This window comes from Lepeophtheirus salmonis, chromosome 6 (assembly GCF_016086655.4).
Source record: "Lepeophtheirus salmonis chromosome 6, UVic_Lsal_1.4, whole genome shotgun sequence".
NCBI classification, from domain to species: domain Eukaryota; kingdom Metazoa; phylum Arthropoda; class Copepoda; order Siphonostomatoida; family Caligidae; genus Lepeophtheirus; species Lepeophtheirus salmonis.
In genome coordinates, this window is record NC_052136.2 from 11520177 (window position 1) to 11534120 (window position 13944).

At 30.7% G+C, this 13944-nt stretch overlaps 1 protein-coding gene across 1 annotated transcript; it reads right to left on the bottom strand.

Annotated features, from left to right (window-relative positions):
- Nucleotides 1–148: 148 nt before the first annotated feature.
- LOC121119599 (lysosome membrane protein 2) lies at nt 149–12633 on the bottom strand. The gene is made up of 7 exons (XM_071889093.1): nt 12165–12633; nt 3424–3480; nt 3021–3360; nt 2615–2945; nt 2174–2552; nt 1886–2112; nt 149–1818 (listed from the first exon to the last, which is right to left on the bottom strand). The coding sequence occupies exons 2-7, from the start codon at nt 3434–3436 to the stop codon at nt 1207–1209; spliced, it is 1902 nt and encodes a 633-aa protein (XP_071745194.1). The 5' UTR covers nt 3437–3480; nt 12165–12633; the 3' UTR covers nt 149–1206.
- Nucleotides 12634–13944: the final 1311 nt, after the last annotated feature.

Here is a 13944-nt window from a genome sequence, read left to right on the forward strand (position 1 = left end):
TAATCCTTCCTTTTATCTAGTCCTGGGTTAAAAGTAACTGCTTCGTCGTGGCCTAGGATCTTGCTAACCTGTAAAAAAACCCAACCTTCACACATTATTTTCCAGTAATATAATAATTATAATTATATATAAATGAACAATAAAGATGTATAATTGAACACATACTTCAAATTTTATTAACTAATTATATTAATCATTTCATCACTTATAGAAAGTAACAGTAACATCTAACAGAAGAAAAACACGAATTACATTTTTGGATTAGTGTTGGAGCGGTGTTGTCGCATATCCCTCATTTGATTCCCAAGAGCAATATTCCTTTCAGTTTGTTTTATTGAATTAATAAAAATTTATAAATATATAAAAGTTGGGGCGTAGAAATATAGTATTATGATGTAAGTTGAGAATCAAATATACCCTTAGTAGTCATCATAACATTAGCATAGCTCAGAAGAAAATAAATAAAATTTGGAGTATATAATAACTAATAACTAAGCAAAGAATATTTATTATTTAGAAGAGAAATAAAATGTTTTTGAGCTGATATAAGTTCTTAAAGCTTTAAAATCAATCAATGTATTATAATTTGGAAGATAAATGTTATTTTGTCAATTGTCAGCATACACGCAAGGATGTTTTTGCGTAAATTAAATTGGTGGGATCTTATATTAAATTTTTCAATATTTTTTTTTTGTGTTATCATTTATTATTTTAATAATATTATTTTTTTTTTAAAGTAAAATAGTTTGGAACTCATTCTTAATTTTTTGAAGCTAAGCTTTTGATACAAGTAAACAATATTTAATGGAGATACAGTATTAATATATTTTTATTTATTAGTAAGAAATTCAAGAAAAAACATTTATTCTTTTCTTTCTTATGACTTTGGTTTAGAATTTGACTAAAATAATAAGATATTGTGCGAAAATAACAGTTATTAAAAAAATGCAAGTATTTTACAAAATAATAGTAAAACACACAAAGAAAGATAAATAAATAAATTCTTGTCTTTTTCAAAAGAAAAAAAGAACAGAGATCCTTTTCGTTCGGACAGATTAAAAAAAAAAAAAGTATAACTTTAGTACTATCATCAGCTGCTTTCCTAGAAAAATGTACGCAACTAATTCTAAGCCAGCCAGCATTATACAAACACATTCATACATAAATATTTCAAGAACACATAATATAATTTAAATATATAAAATCTTAGTAATCTGTATTTGGCAGTTTCTTTTTTGGATTTAGCAATGATTTCAGTCTACTTGCAGAATCATAGTTTGTAGGAATAGATGAAGTTTCACTAAGGATTTGAACACTACTATCTGTACGTGGAATGTTCACAGATGAAGAATCTTGAGTTATGACTACAGCTGAGGATGATAGAGTGGAGCCTGTAGAAGAATTTCTACTATGATTGGCTGTAGTGAGTCTTGAGCTGTCCGTGCTGGAACAAGCTGAAGAAGGATCTGAAGGGGGAAGCATGGGAGCAGAGGCTCCATCATCGTCATGGTGTGACTTACAAAGACCTGTTCCTCGTACTTGCGGATTGTTCAACTGAGCTCCCAAGTTACGTATAAGATTGTCCCTACAAATTCCCTCGGATGGAGTGTGGTTAAGACTCTTGTTCAGAGCAAAGCGAATCAGTGCAACAAGAAATATAACGAATGTTGAGGCACAGAAACCAAGGAATATACAAAATATATAATTTTTGTAGATGGGCGGAGTTAGGACTGCTTGTCCAATAACTTCTGTTAACTCGGATCCTAGTTCTTCAATACCCTCATCAAACCATAAGATAGGCATAATTATGTCCTTCACCTGAAAATAAAAAGAAAATATTTTTCGTTTAGCTTTATGCTTCTTTGTTTTATTAGAACACTATTACCTTTTCTAATTGACTAAATGCGGGAATATTTTTTACTGCTAAATTGATTTGAATTCTTGCTCGTGCTGACATAGTTGTACCAGTTGTAGGCTGAATATCAAACCAAAATCCATGGGAGTCCAGTTGAGGAGACAAGCCCTCTACTGAACTTTGGTAACTTGAATTAGCACCCAAAAAGTGCGGCCAACTTAGTATAATCGGTGCATCAAATTGGCAGGCAGAAACGGCTAGAAATTAGAAATAATTAGATATTTCATTATTCAAATGACTCCCTAGTAAGATAAATACCAAACATTCCATCTCCAATCATGTCGCACAACGTCTGGTCAGTACAATAACAATCATTCTCAGGAACAGTAGAAGGAGATTTATAAACATCATAGCGAGGTTTAAAGCGATATCCTGGAAGACTACGACTCATCACTTCTTGGTCATAGACTAAAGGTAAGGACCTGCATAACTGATCATTAAAGAACCAAAGAGTATCACTCTTGGAAATGTATGGATTGAACGTTGAACCATCAGAGCCTCTCACCAAATTGCACTCATCATTTTTCCAAAAGTTTAAGTGACTTTTTCCATTAAAAGAGGATATTTTACTTAAATCGTAGGGATTATTTTCACCAGTGTACATTGTATATGTTGATAAATCATTACTGTCATTTTTCTGGAAAGGGAAAAGGTGTTATTAGGAGTGATTTATTATTTAAAAGAGGTAAATTTTCTTACAGCTGAGAAAAATCCAAATTTATTAGTTGGGGGCCCGTCTCCTACAAATTTTGCCAATTCAAACAAGGACTCGTCATATCCCCAAATTAATTCTTCTGGAGTCTTTTCAACCCAGGGCTGATATTCTAAGAGTTGTGCTACACTTTCTAAACCATATTGAGCAAAGAAAATTGAATTTCTCATGCGATAATAGGCAGTGAGCAGTGGAACATTGAGTGTTAGTATTTTATCTACAGAATGATCTCCAACACTGAGCTCACGTTGATAAGAAAATACTTTTCTCGTTTTGTAGCTCATAGTACCATTATTATGCCAGATGACCCCCCTCTTTCAGCCATTTTTCACTAAAAAAAGAAGAAATTTTTAATCACTTAATCATATACAGAATTGTATAATCCCTCCTTACTGATAGACATAGGGCCCAACCTCAACCAATCGAGGTATCTCAGTTCCATTGAAAACTCCTTCTGGATTTGTGAGATTGAATAAATACACCTTAAAATGAGGTGTTATAGGCGGATTTTCCCATATCTCAGACGTTTCTGAATTATTTGATAATATCAATCTTTTTAGAACAACGTGTTTGACCAAGGGATCAAAGACCAAATAACACAGGCCTACTAATGCTCCAAATGTAGCACAGAACCATAGGCATATATTAATGGCTTTCATGCTGTGCTTTGTAGTAACGACTTTGGTTGTTTCTGCCTGAAAACGAAGTCCAGTTCCATCCGTTAATTCACTGCCTAAAAATAAATTTAATTTTTTAGTTATTTATTTAAAGGGAAGATTTCGAGTATTGGACTTACTGTAGGAAGACATCTTGATGAAACGGAGAAGAGGAAAATTGTTATTTCAATGATTGCCTATTTAAAAAAAAAAAGAGAAATAATTTGATTAGTTTATAAATGAAATTATAGGCCTAGATATCATAAACATTTTATGTAAAATATGTTTTACTCTATTCAACAAGTTGAATCCAGGGACTGATGATTCATAAGTTGTTTATTTTAAAAACTCATGAAACATAATCGCATATTCCAAACAACTAAAACCGTTATGTAAAAATATGTTCATATTGTATTTTATATAATGAATGAATTAATCTATGATATACCAGAATTATTAGAGTCCAGTAACATAATAATAATTATATTAAGAGTATTGTGTGTAGAGATTTCATTACCCAATTCAGAAATATTCTGATAACGTTGTATCAACAAAAAATATTGAAGTGAAATTATCATTTTGAGCATATATGGTTTTTTTTGGAGCATTAGATCTCCCCTTTCACCTGATATTAACTCAATGGACTTATAAATCAAGCCCAAGGAATGACCCGAGTGAGATATTGTTCAGTTTTAGGACAATATCAAACCTATACAAAGTATTCAAAATATCCATGACCAACCTGTAGACGGCACTTCAATTTAAAATAAACAAGTGTTAAGTCTCAACTATATACCTTGAGGGATACAGTCAGTTACTTAATTACATATGTTAATGTACAACATGCACGTAGTATTTTAGAAAAATATTAATTAAATTGACACCAAGCTGTTGAGCGATACACTGAGGATTATATATATATACATACTTATACAGATCTTATTGTGTGAGAATGGAATTATTCGAGGAACACTCTATATCAACCACTGTTGGATTCCAGTGTTTTTCAAACTCGAAATGAACTAGACTTTACAAAAGTTGAACAATTTTCTGAAAATTACTTTGGCTTACACTCTATATTTTTGCCGAACACGGGGCTTTATTCGAAATAGAATTATAATCAAAACTGAAAGGCCAGAGCCCAAATAATTGTTATAGTTGTTCTATTCATCGGCTTATTAATGTTAAGTCACCACTAGTAACTCAAACAATCCCAAAAACACTCGCAATAAAAAACCCGTGATTAAGATACTGCACATTATTTTAAAATTCTTAAAAACTCGAACAACACCGAACTCGAAAATGTTGACTCGAATCAAACACTAACATCACTAAGAACATTAGTGTGGTGTTTTTTTCCAAGTTTTTTCGAGTTTCGATTACGGCTAGTTCGGAAACTGCTATATGTTAATAACCTAGGCGAAAATTTATTTTCTTACAATGTCATCTTTAGGTAGCAAGTCTCCATTCAAAGATTGAAATGAGACAAAAGTTATATATTTCATGAAAAAAAAAATAACGTATAAATCATTATTTTGTACCCAATTAATTATGATAAGACATTATTCTAATCTATAAAAAATGTTCATAAAGTTTTTTTCTAAAGTTGGTTTATAGAGCAAAAAAAGAGAATAACATAATTTTTTTTTAATCTTTCCTTTCTGAAATAGTAACATTAAATGATGTGGATCGTCAAATTTTCATAACTTTTTTATCTTTTCTTTTTTGTTCCATGAGATATTTTAGAAAAAAAAACTGTATAAATATATTTTATAAGTTAGAAAAATGCCTATCAAAATTATTTTATCTCAAATAACTAAAAATGTCGTCTTAAATCAATAGTTTTTGCCTTTTTTTTTCATAATTTGTTCGAACGATAACTTCGTAGGACTATCACAACTTTTACGCACTGGCCGTAATCGAAATAAGTTCCAAATCAAACTGCATTTATATGAATAATCAAACCCAGGGATTATCACCCAAAGTCTCTCTGCTCACTTTAAATAAATGAGACAATTTCTATTCAATTATCCTTCTCGTTCTGTAGAATTTATGGGGACACGAATAAATTAAATCCATTGAATTGATGATTAAATAATATATATAAATTAAGAGATTGATTATCATTGATATTTAAAATGTATACATACAAATGTATGTAAATGCCAAATAAATGAGGTTGTTAAGGGAGTGGAATGTGTTTTGGAACACTTTGTACCCTAATAAATTGATGTAAAATAATTACATAACATAAACATTACGATGAATAACAAATGGATTGAGATTGAGAAGGAGTACCACGGAGGGAGTTGTCATTACTCAATAAAATTATGTTATAGGTATATAGAAATGAAATCAAATTATAGTGCATTCTTACTTACAAAAATAATAATAAATGATTCGAAAGTCTTCTATTTTTTCACAGACTAATTTGAGATGAAATTCATACTATTCAGTAAACTCAAAAACGAATGCAATTAGTTTCCTAATTTCCAACTATTTACAACTTATTTATATAATATATTTTTTAAATGAATGTAAAATGGCTTTTTTCCAAAGTGATTCGAAACTAACTCTTATCTTTTGCATGAGAAAAGAGAAACTGAATTATAAATGTCATAAATATCTCCGACTCTCTATCAAAATTGTAACTCTTGCGGCTATAAGTAGAACTAGATGTTAATATTACTCTAAGAGGGGAGAGCGCATTATCTAAGATTTTTGCCCGCATTATTAATTATACGTCATCAGCTCCTACACTCTTTTTTTAGAGAGAAAAAACAATACAATGAGATAATTATTTTAATTATGCACCTATAATAATATCATTTGGCGATTTTTTAATTATACTAGAGGGTAACACATAAAAACACATGGCTAAAAAACATTTAATAAACATTTTGACCAATATATGCAATGGAAATGTTACTTACTTATTAAGTAAGACTTTTATTTCTCCATACTTCAATAAAAACATTTCTAAAAGCAGCTAAGAATATGGATTGCCGAATAAAATTATCGTTTTCTATATGTTATAACCTCATCTATAAAAAAATAAAATACGGACATGAACTCTGATTCTTAAAATGAATCGACTCAATCTTGAAGAAAAATCAATATTTTGAACATTCTAATATTATAAACATACAGACGAATATTTCATAGACATATTTCGATCAATTATATACTTTGTATTCAAATTTCTTGGGTAAGTTACGGTACCTATGAATGTTAACCATAGTTTAGAACCTTTATTCGACTTACGAGACTGTATTTAGCCACTAAAATAGGTGGAACCTGTCAATTTCATCATTAGAATCATTTTTTGCTACTTTCATTTTTTTTTTTTAAATTAAATTTGAAATATTAAATAGTCTAGTAAAAAACCAAAATTCCTTCATTTGGAGGGATGCTACAGCATATGGCCCTGCATAATATGTATACTATAAAGGAGAACGGAAAGTTGAAAAATGACTATTTTCCCAAGAAGTCATTACGTAAGATAGTTGAAAAAATAAAAAGTGTTCTGATTGAAATTTTGAATTTGTTTTACAATAGGTAGTAGAAAGGAAAAAACAAACTATATTTCACTTAAAGAAAGGGCCAAAAATTATAAATAATATATTATGTATAGGATATTATTCCGTAAGATAGGATACTGCATATCACAATTATACATATATATGACCTTCAAATTACACATTGCGTTCATTCAACCACTATTTTACTTGCAAATAAATAAAAAAATAACTATAATCATACGTAAACTTAAATATTAAGTCCAGTTATTCATGTATATATATATATACGTAGTGGAGATGAGAGAACCTCTTTCTGGACCGACCGCAATATGACCAAAAAAACAGCAAAAACATTTGTTTTTATCTTTATCAAACGTCATGCAAAAAAGTTTTTTTATAAATCCTTAGAGCAAAACAATTAATATATGATTACAATGAGACACGCCAACATATAAAATACATAGAATAGCATAGAACAATCAAATGCCGGTTCGTTTCAAGTATCATTTGATTGAATTGGATCTGTCTAAAAAGATTACAGTCCTATCAGTCCGGTACTGATTAATTTTGTCTGTCCTAGGTCTGAATTTTTACCACGGAATATTATTGTAACTGTGGAATGAAGAGAAAGACCAGACCAATTTGAAAAAAAAAAAAAGACTCATAGATGAAGAAAAAAAAAGACTGATTAGAAATGAAGGCTAGGGCCGATCTAATACTATCATTTGACAAATAATGCAGACAGTTGTATTGTGCTTCTTCTAAATATATTTGTCGTGTACAAGTTGCAACTTACAAAATAAAATTGCGCAAGTTGCATAAAGTGTTTTCACATGATACAAATATTTTCGTACTATTTGGCATAAGTTAGTGCTGGTCCAGTACTGCACTCGACGTACTGTGCTATTGACAAGTGTTGAGTCGGTCAGTCAAGTGTTATTTAGAACAGATGACCACGGTCCATTCCAGTCCCATTTGTCAGTCCATAAAGAAGGTAAAATCGATACCTCGTGATGTCATTGAGGGAGTTTTTCTTTTTTATTATTATTCCGTTACATAATAGAATAAACTATAAAACTTAGTAAAATAGTATTTGTTCGTGTTATATTGTATTATAATGAAAAAAATATTATTTTTCGACAGGTATGTGCAATAATCTTGATACATATCTCATATATCATATTTGGCTGAATAAACAATCAACATTTTTAGAAAAAAAATCAAGGATCGATAGGACCGGTCCTAAGACTAGACTGGACCGGCACAATACAAGTATTGATTTATTTAAAACAATACTATACTAAATTGGTACTACAACCGGTACTTACAAATTCATTATGTCAATAAAACAATCCCTCATCGATGACTAAACTCCGAAATTTCTTAGCTGAGGTCAAATATTGACAATTATCATAACTCGTAAATCTTCTATATTAATAAAGCAAAGTTTGTCTGCAGGTGGAGACTCATTTTTAACAAACAGCGTGTGTAGCTTTTGCTCAGTGCGTCATATTAAAAAAAGATTTAGGGCTGTAAACTTTTTTCGGCGTGCGAGTTTTATGTTGTTGGCAAACTGAACAATGTTTTTTTATTAAATTTTCTCATTCTTAAGGAGATAACCTCCATGTATATAGTAACTACGTGTGAGTGCACCCATGAAAAACAAAGAGTAACACTGATAATTACTTGGGAAGTAACCTTCTATATAAATGGAGCAAGGTTTATCTGTTCGTCGACGCCTAATCCCTCCGAGCAATGTCGGGTACTTCTGCTAGTAAATAATAAGTAAGTTATTTTAATAGATCAAAATCATAGTATTAATTAATTTTTGGTTATTAAAATGACTGATCTTTTAATCAAATAAAGCGTACAAGTTACAAATTGTACAGAAAACAGAAGTTGTGCATACCATGTCCACAAGTTACGACAGTGATCGGTGGAAATGCACTCGTGATTGATCATATCCTTTACTCATTGCTCATCATGACAGATCAAATATATAAATATATTTTTATTCATACTCATTTTAGTAATCACTAAGATCGGTGGGTATGAAATAATTATTTGCAGCGATGCAAAACATATAATCAGTTGTGTATAAGGCATTACTAAGGCCCCTATATGTAGGTATGTATTCAAAAATGAATTTGTCAGGTAATTATATTCCAAAGTGAGAGACAGTTGAGCAATTCACATTCGCAACCTATTCCAAGGTATATTTAGTACCATTTAAGACAACGTTTTTTCATATGTATCTCCTATAAATATTAGGTAAATTACATAGTGAAATCTCAATATTTTTTAACATACACAAGTGTACAGAAAAATTAATATTGCGTAGAAAAGATTTTAAATGTAGTACAACATAGTATTATAACAAATATATAAATCATTCCGTACAAGAATGAATTGACGACTTCTGTATCAACAAAAACTACATTGACATAGTAGTACACTCAAAAATACAACCCCATGAATAATGATTTGCAGTGTTAGATTTGATTATTACTTAAATACGTAAAAACCGACTTTACTTAAGTCAACAACTTTTTGACAAACAAATCCTACATTTCAATGCTTTATTTATTTTTGATTTCAAGTCTCGACGTAATTCATTTGAGTGTTGTCAGGATACGAATATTTATGTACCCGTTCCCGTACTAAAATTAGGAACGGCAATTCCATATTTTTCGATTCTAATTGGAATAATAATGTAAAACAAGTGTCACTAACTGCAGTTCACATGCACTTGCAAGTAGTGTTATGTCGGTCCTTATTTGGGACGGAAGACTCCAGTCCCGTCCAGTTCACTCTCGGTCCAGTCCTGCATACCAGTCTTAAAACTTATAAATTTCGGCCCTTGATGACGACACACGACTTTGTATCTTCTTTTTTATCATTGCTAGGACTGACAGTCCAAAGTACTGAGTCTTAAGGACCCGCCCCAAAGACTGGACTGTACGGAATAAATAAGGACTGATACAACACTACTTACTTGGGCTTACGCCAATAATGTTATTGAATCAATAGGGGAAAAAATCAACTTTGAGTATTTTTGGATTCGATTACGATTTTGGATTCGAGGATAACTCTAACTTGAAAAACAAAACAAAAAAACTAGACTATTTTCTGAAAGTTACTCGAACTCGTTCGAAATTCTATCTGATTAACTAGAATTCGAATAATTAAAACACGAAATATTCGAGAATATCTATTATATCAAAAAGTATATACATAATTGGTAGTGACCTGATAATAACAATTAAGTCTAAATTAATTTAATTTTAAGTTTTGTTGTAATTATACATATACAGGCTTAGGAAGAATTTCGGGAAGATATGCTCTAGTTTATAAATTCAATATAAATTTATGAATTTGAATAAACTTTTGTGAAAATGATGAAATTGTAAAATAAATTAATTTTAAAAAGAATTCAGTTCGAGATAGCTACTCTTTACCCGAACAAAGTTATATCCCAATGAGGCCATTTACAACGCCAAAAATGACCGTGTTTTAAGCAAAACAATTGATAGCATCCCTTAAGAGAACGGCATCATCGCCAGGTGCCAGAAGCCGCCCAGCTACATGCCCTGTAGATCTTTTAAAACTTTTCTATCATGCAAATAAATATTATCATACATTACCTATATTATTTGATTAATTACAATTGACTATTATTTTCGAGGGGTCAAGCTAACTTAATTGTTAAACTAAACTATTATCAATTCGAAGAAAAATATTTTTCTTTACTTTGTGCCTCTAATCCAACACAATATTCAACTCAATATTTAATTACTTGAACTAAACATAACACTATAGTTATAACTCGAATCCACCCCTTGTGATTTGATGATATGGAAGAGATAAATATTTATGTAAAATTTTAAAAAGAATGACCCATAATTGTTTTGAAATGATATTTTATTTAAACTACTACTGGAGTTTTTTATTATTACAAATCAAAATATTGAAGAACAAAATAATCTGTCATTTATAGAGAGAGAAAAAAAGATAGTGATTCATTTATTATGAATGAGTAACTACATATTTGATCACTGCAAAGACATCATTCCATATTTTATATCTTCATATTATTTACTTTACGATAATAATAAGAATTAATCATTGAGGGTCTTCTTATAGTAGATTGGTCATATGATCATTAGGTGGAGATGAAAGAAACGTCTAGTAATATTGAGAATACTTAATATAATTTACCAAATAATAATGTTTTGTACTTCATACAATGTATGATGAAATATCTATTTGAAATCGGCAAAAGATGACATTTTATAATAATAAGGAAGTGAAGGACTACACAAGTGTAACGTTACTCTCACTATGGTGTTTATTATCCTTATCATAATTAGTTATCAATTGGCAATTGATGGATATGAAGGTAGTACAGTAGACTCCGGTCACGGTATCAACGGATATCGTTGATAGGTGAGATTTATATGAACGCCCCGAATTAGTTATTACATAAGAACACCTAATTAACTATATCGGGTGGATTTCTTTCATAGAAAACAGATTTTGTCGACTTCCCTCGAGATCCGGCATGGGGAGAAGGTTATATACTTGTTTATTATTGCACTTAAAGTACTCTGGGCCACCGATATGGATCTCAATCAGTGCTTGACTTTGATTCTTCACTTAAAAATTCGTGTATTTCATATGATATATATTTTAGAAAAATAACAAATTAATTTTGCTATTTTGAGGAATCTATTGAAATGATGGACTCAAGCACCCTATTGGTTCTTCCTACATAATCATCAGGGACGTGATAATCGTTTTAACCCTCGTGAGTGTAAATAAAAAAAAAAATACATATTCGGAAATGGATGAACTACATATATCTTCGAACAAATATCACTATAAAAACTATAGTTGTCCTTGTTCGTCAATACAATACGTTTGTATTTACAAAATAGAAGAAATAATTTGACATATGTCATTGAAAACTGTCGAAATTTTCGTGGGTATAGATTTAAATAAAAATAAAAAAGGAAAGAGCGGATAAGTTGGTAACCGGCAAGATATTAGTGCTCTTGTTAATCATTTCTGCCTCTTTTGAAAATGATTGTCGAGCAAGGAGCACTATGGTCTTTAGAGTCATCACTGACCTCTGTCAATAAATATTTCATCTATTAAACTTCAACTTTTCTTTTGGATTTACACTCACGAGGATTTAAAGCATTTTCACATCCCTAATCCTATGCAAAGGTTAAATTAAGGAGTGAGAGAAGAGAGAGGGAGAGAGGGGAAGAGAGGAATGCTTTGAAACATCGTCATGGTCATGATGGTGATTTAAGTAGAGTATCAAGTAATTTAACTAATGAATAAGAATGTCTTACTTGAATTTGCTGAATCCTTGTGGATGAATGAGTGTCTCTATTTAATTAACAATATGCACAATAATTCCACCAGATAGACAATTAATATGAAGTAAAGACTCGTAGCAGTCTCCAAATTGATGCCTCAATTAATTATATAATATATTAGAATGAATAAATAAATATTTCACTATTAGGGCACAAGTAATAGACACAGAAGTATCTCTTATAAATTCATATACAATGTTCACCCTCTTCAAGTCCCTCTTCTAGGATGATAAACTAATGATGACGATGGATCAAGTTGCCGTGGCGTGTGAGAGAGAGAGGGATTATCAGCAGCACCAGTAATAAGAGTTGCAAGAGATCCTTTTCTGGAAATGGCTTTTAAAGGGACCCCAGCCAGCAAGCTGCAAAAGAGAGGAAGGGAGTTGGTATTTCTCATTCCTATTATTTTGTTCTTACCACCAAGTTACCCACAAGCACACCTCTTTCCACCATTTAGAATCTACTCTTACGGATCACTTTGAAGAAATATCACGTGATACTGAGTTACGAGTTTCACAAAACTATTCGCCATGAAGAGAGGGCGTACAAATATTTTATATACATTTATAATGTATTCTTTCAACGTAACATAATAATAGATAAAAGTAGATAATTATCCCTTGTTGTAAAGCTTACATATTATTTATAATTATAAATATAATAATAAATCAAAAGACCTGGTTACTTTTTAATTACAGATGGTAAATTAGTCAAATACATATGCTATACTTTGTACAAAGCTTTTCTCTTTCTTTTCTCCTTTTACTGAGTAAGTAGAAGAAGAGACGCTTGTTTTCGGTTTTTTATATTTTAAATATCATATACTTTTTGCAGGCGTGCGCTCACATTACTCACGTCATATTAGTACTTGCTAGTAGACACCATCCTCTTTTAGGCATATTGCTATTATGAACCCATTATAATCGGTTGAGTAACCCTTACAAATGGGATCGTAGATAATTATAATTTGGTTATGATATATTGGGATATTTATCAATCTATTCGGTATGATAAATTATTATTTATCATTGTCAATGAGAGGGTCAATTATTGTTATAACTTATATAACTAAGAGAGTAAAACTGAAAGTTGTAAAGAAAGGGGTGGATTTTGGCAGTTGAATAACAATAATAATACAATTGCGTGCGAGTAGAGGGAAAGTCGTACTATATTTTTAACAGTTATTACATGCCTGAATCATTGTTAATATCATGTGAGGATATTCATAGAACTCCAACATTAATTTAATTTCTAATACTTTTTCTTTAAAATCAATTAAAAAAAAAAAATTTTTTTTTTAACTTAAATAAAAGGGTCAATTTGAGAAAGCTGGGTAGTTAGTTATAGAATAATATTCAAAGCTTCTAACGGACAAATAAGATGTCGCAACGACCACTACCTTGTACAAATATTCATCACATGGTCTTTGCTTTGCTACTACGCTTTCAAGCTTTACTTTAGACAGCATGTTACTTCATGAAGGTAGAGAAAAAAACATCGTACGATCGCCTGATCATTTCTCTTGCATGATTCCCTCCTGTTTTCTAGAATATGAGAGAACATAGAATATATTTTATGAATCATTTTAACGGAAATTTTTGCGTTTCATATTACATTTTCTCGCAGTCGGAAATTGACTTAAAGAAACTGTATTTTTGCCATAGGTAACATTCGTTATCTTATCAAGGTTGCTAATAAAATCCGTGCTGATAATAAACTCTTCCTTTTAACGTCAATCGACAGGATATCATTA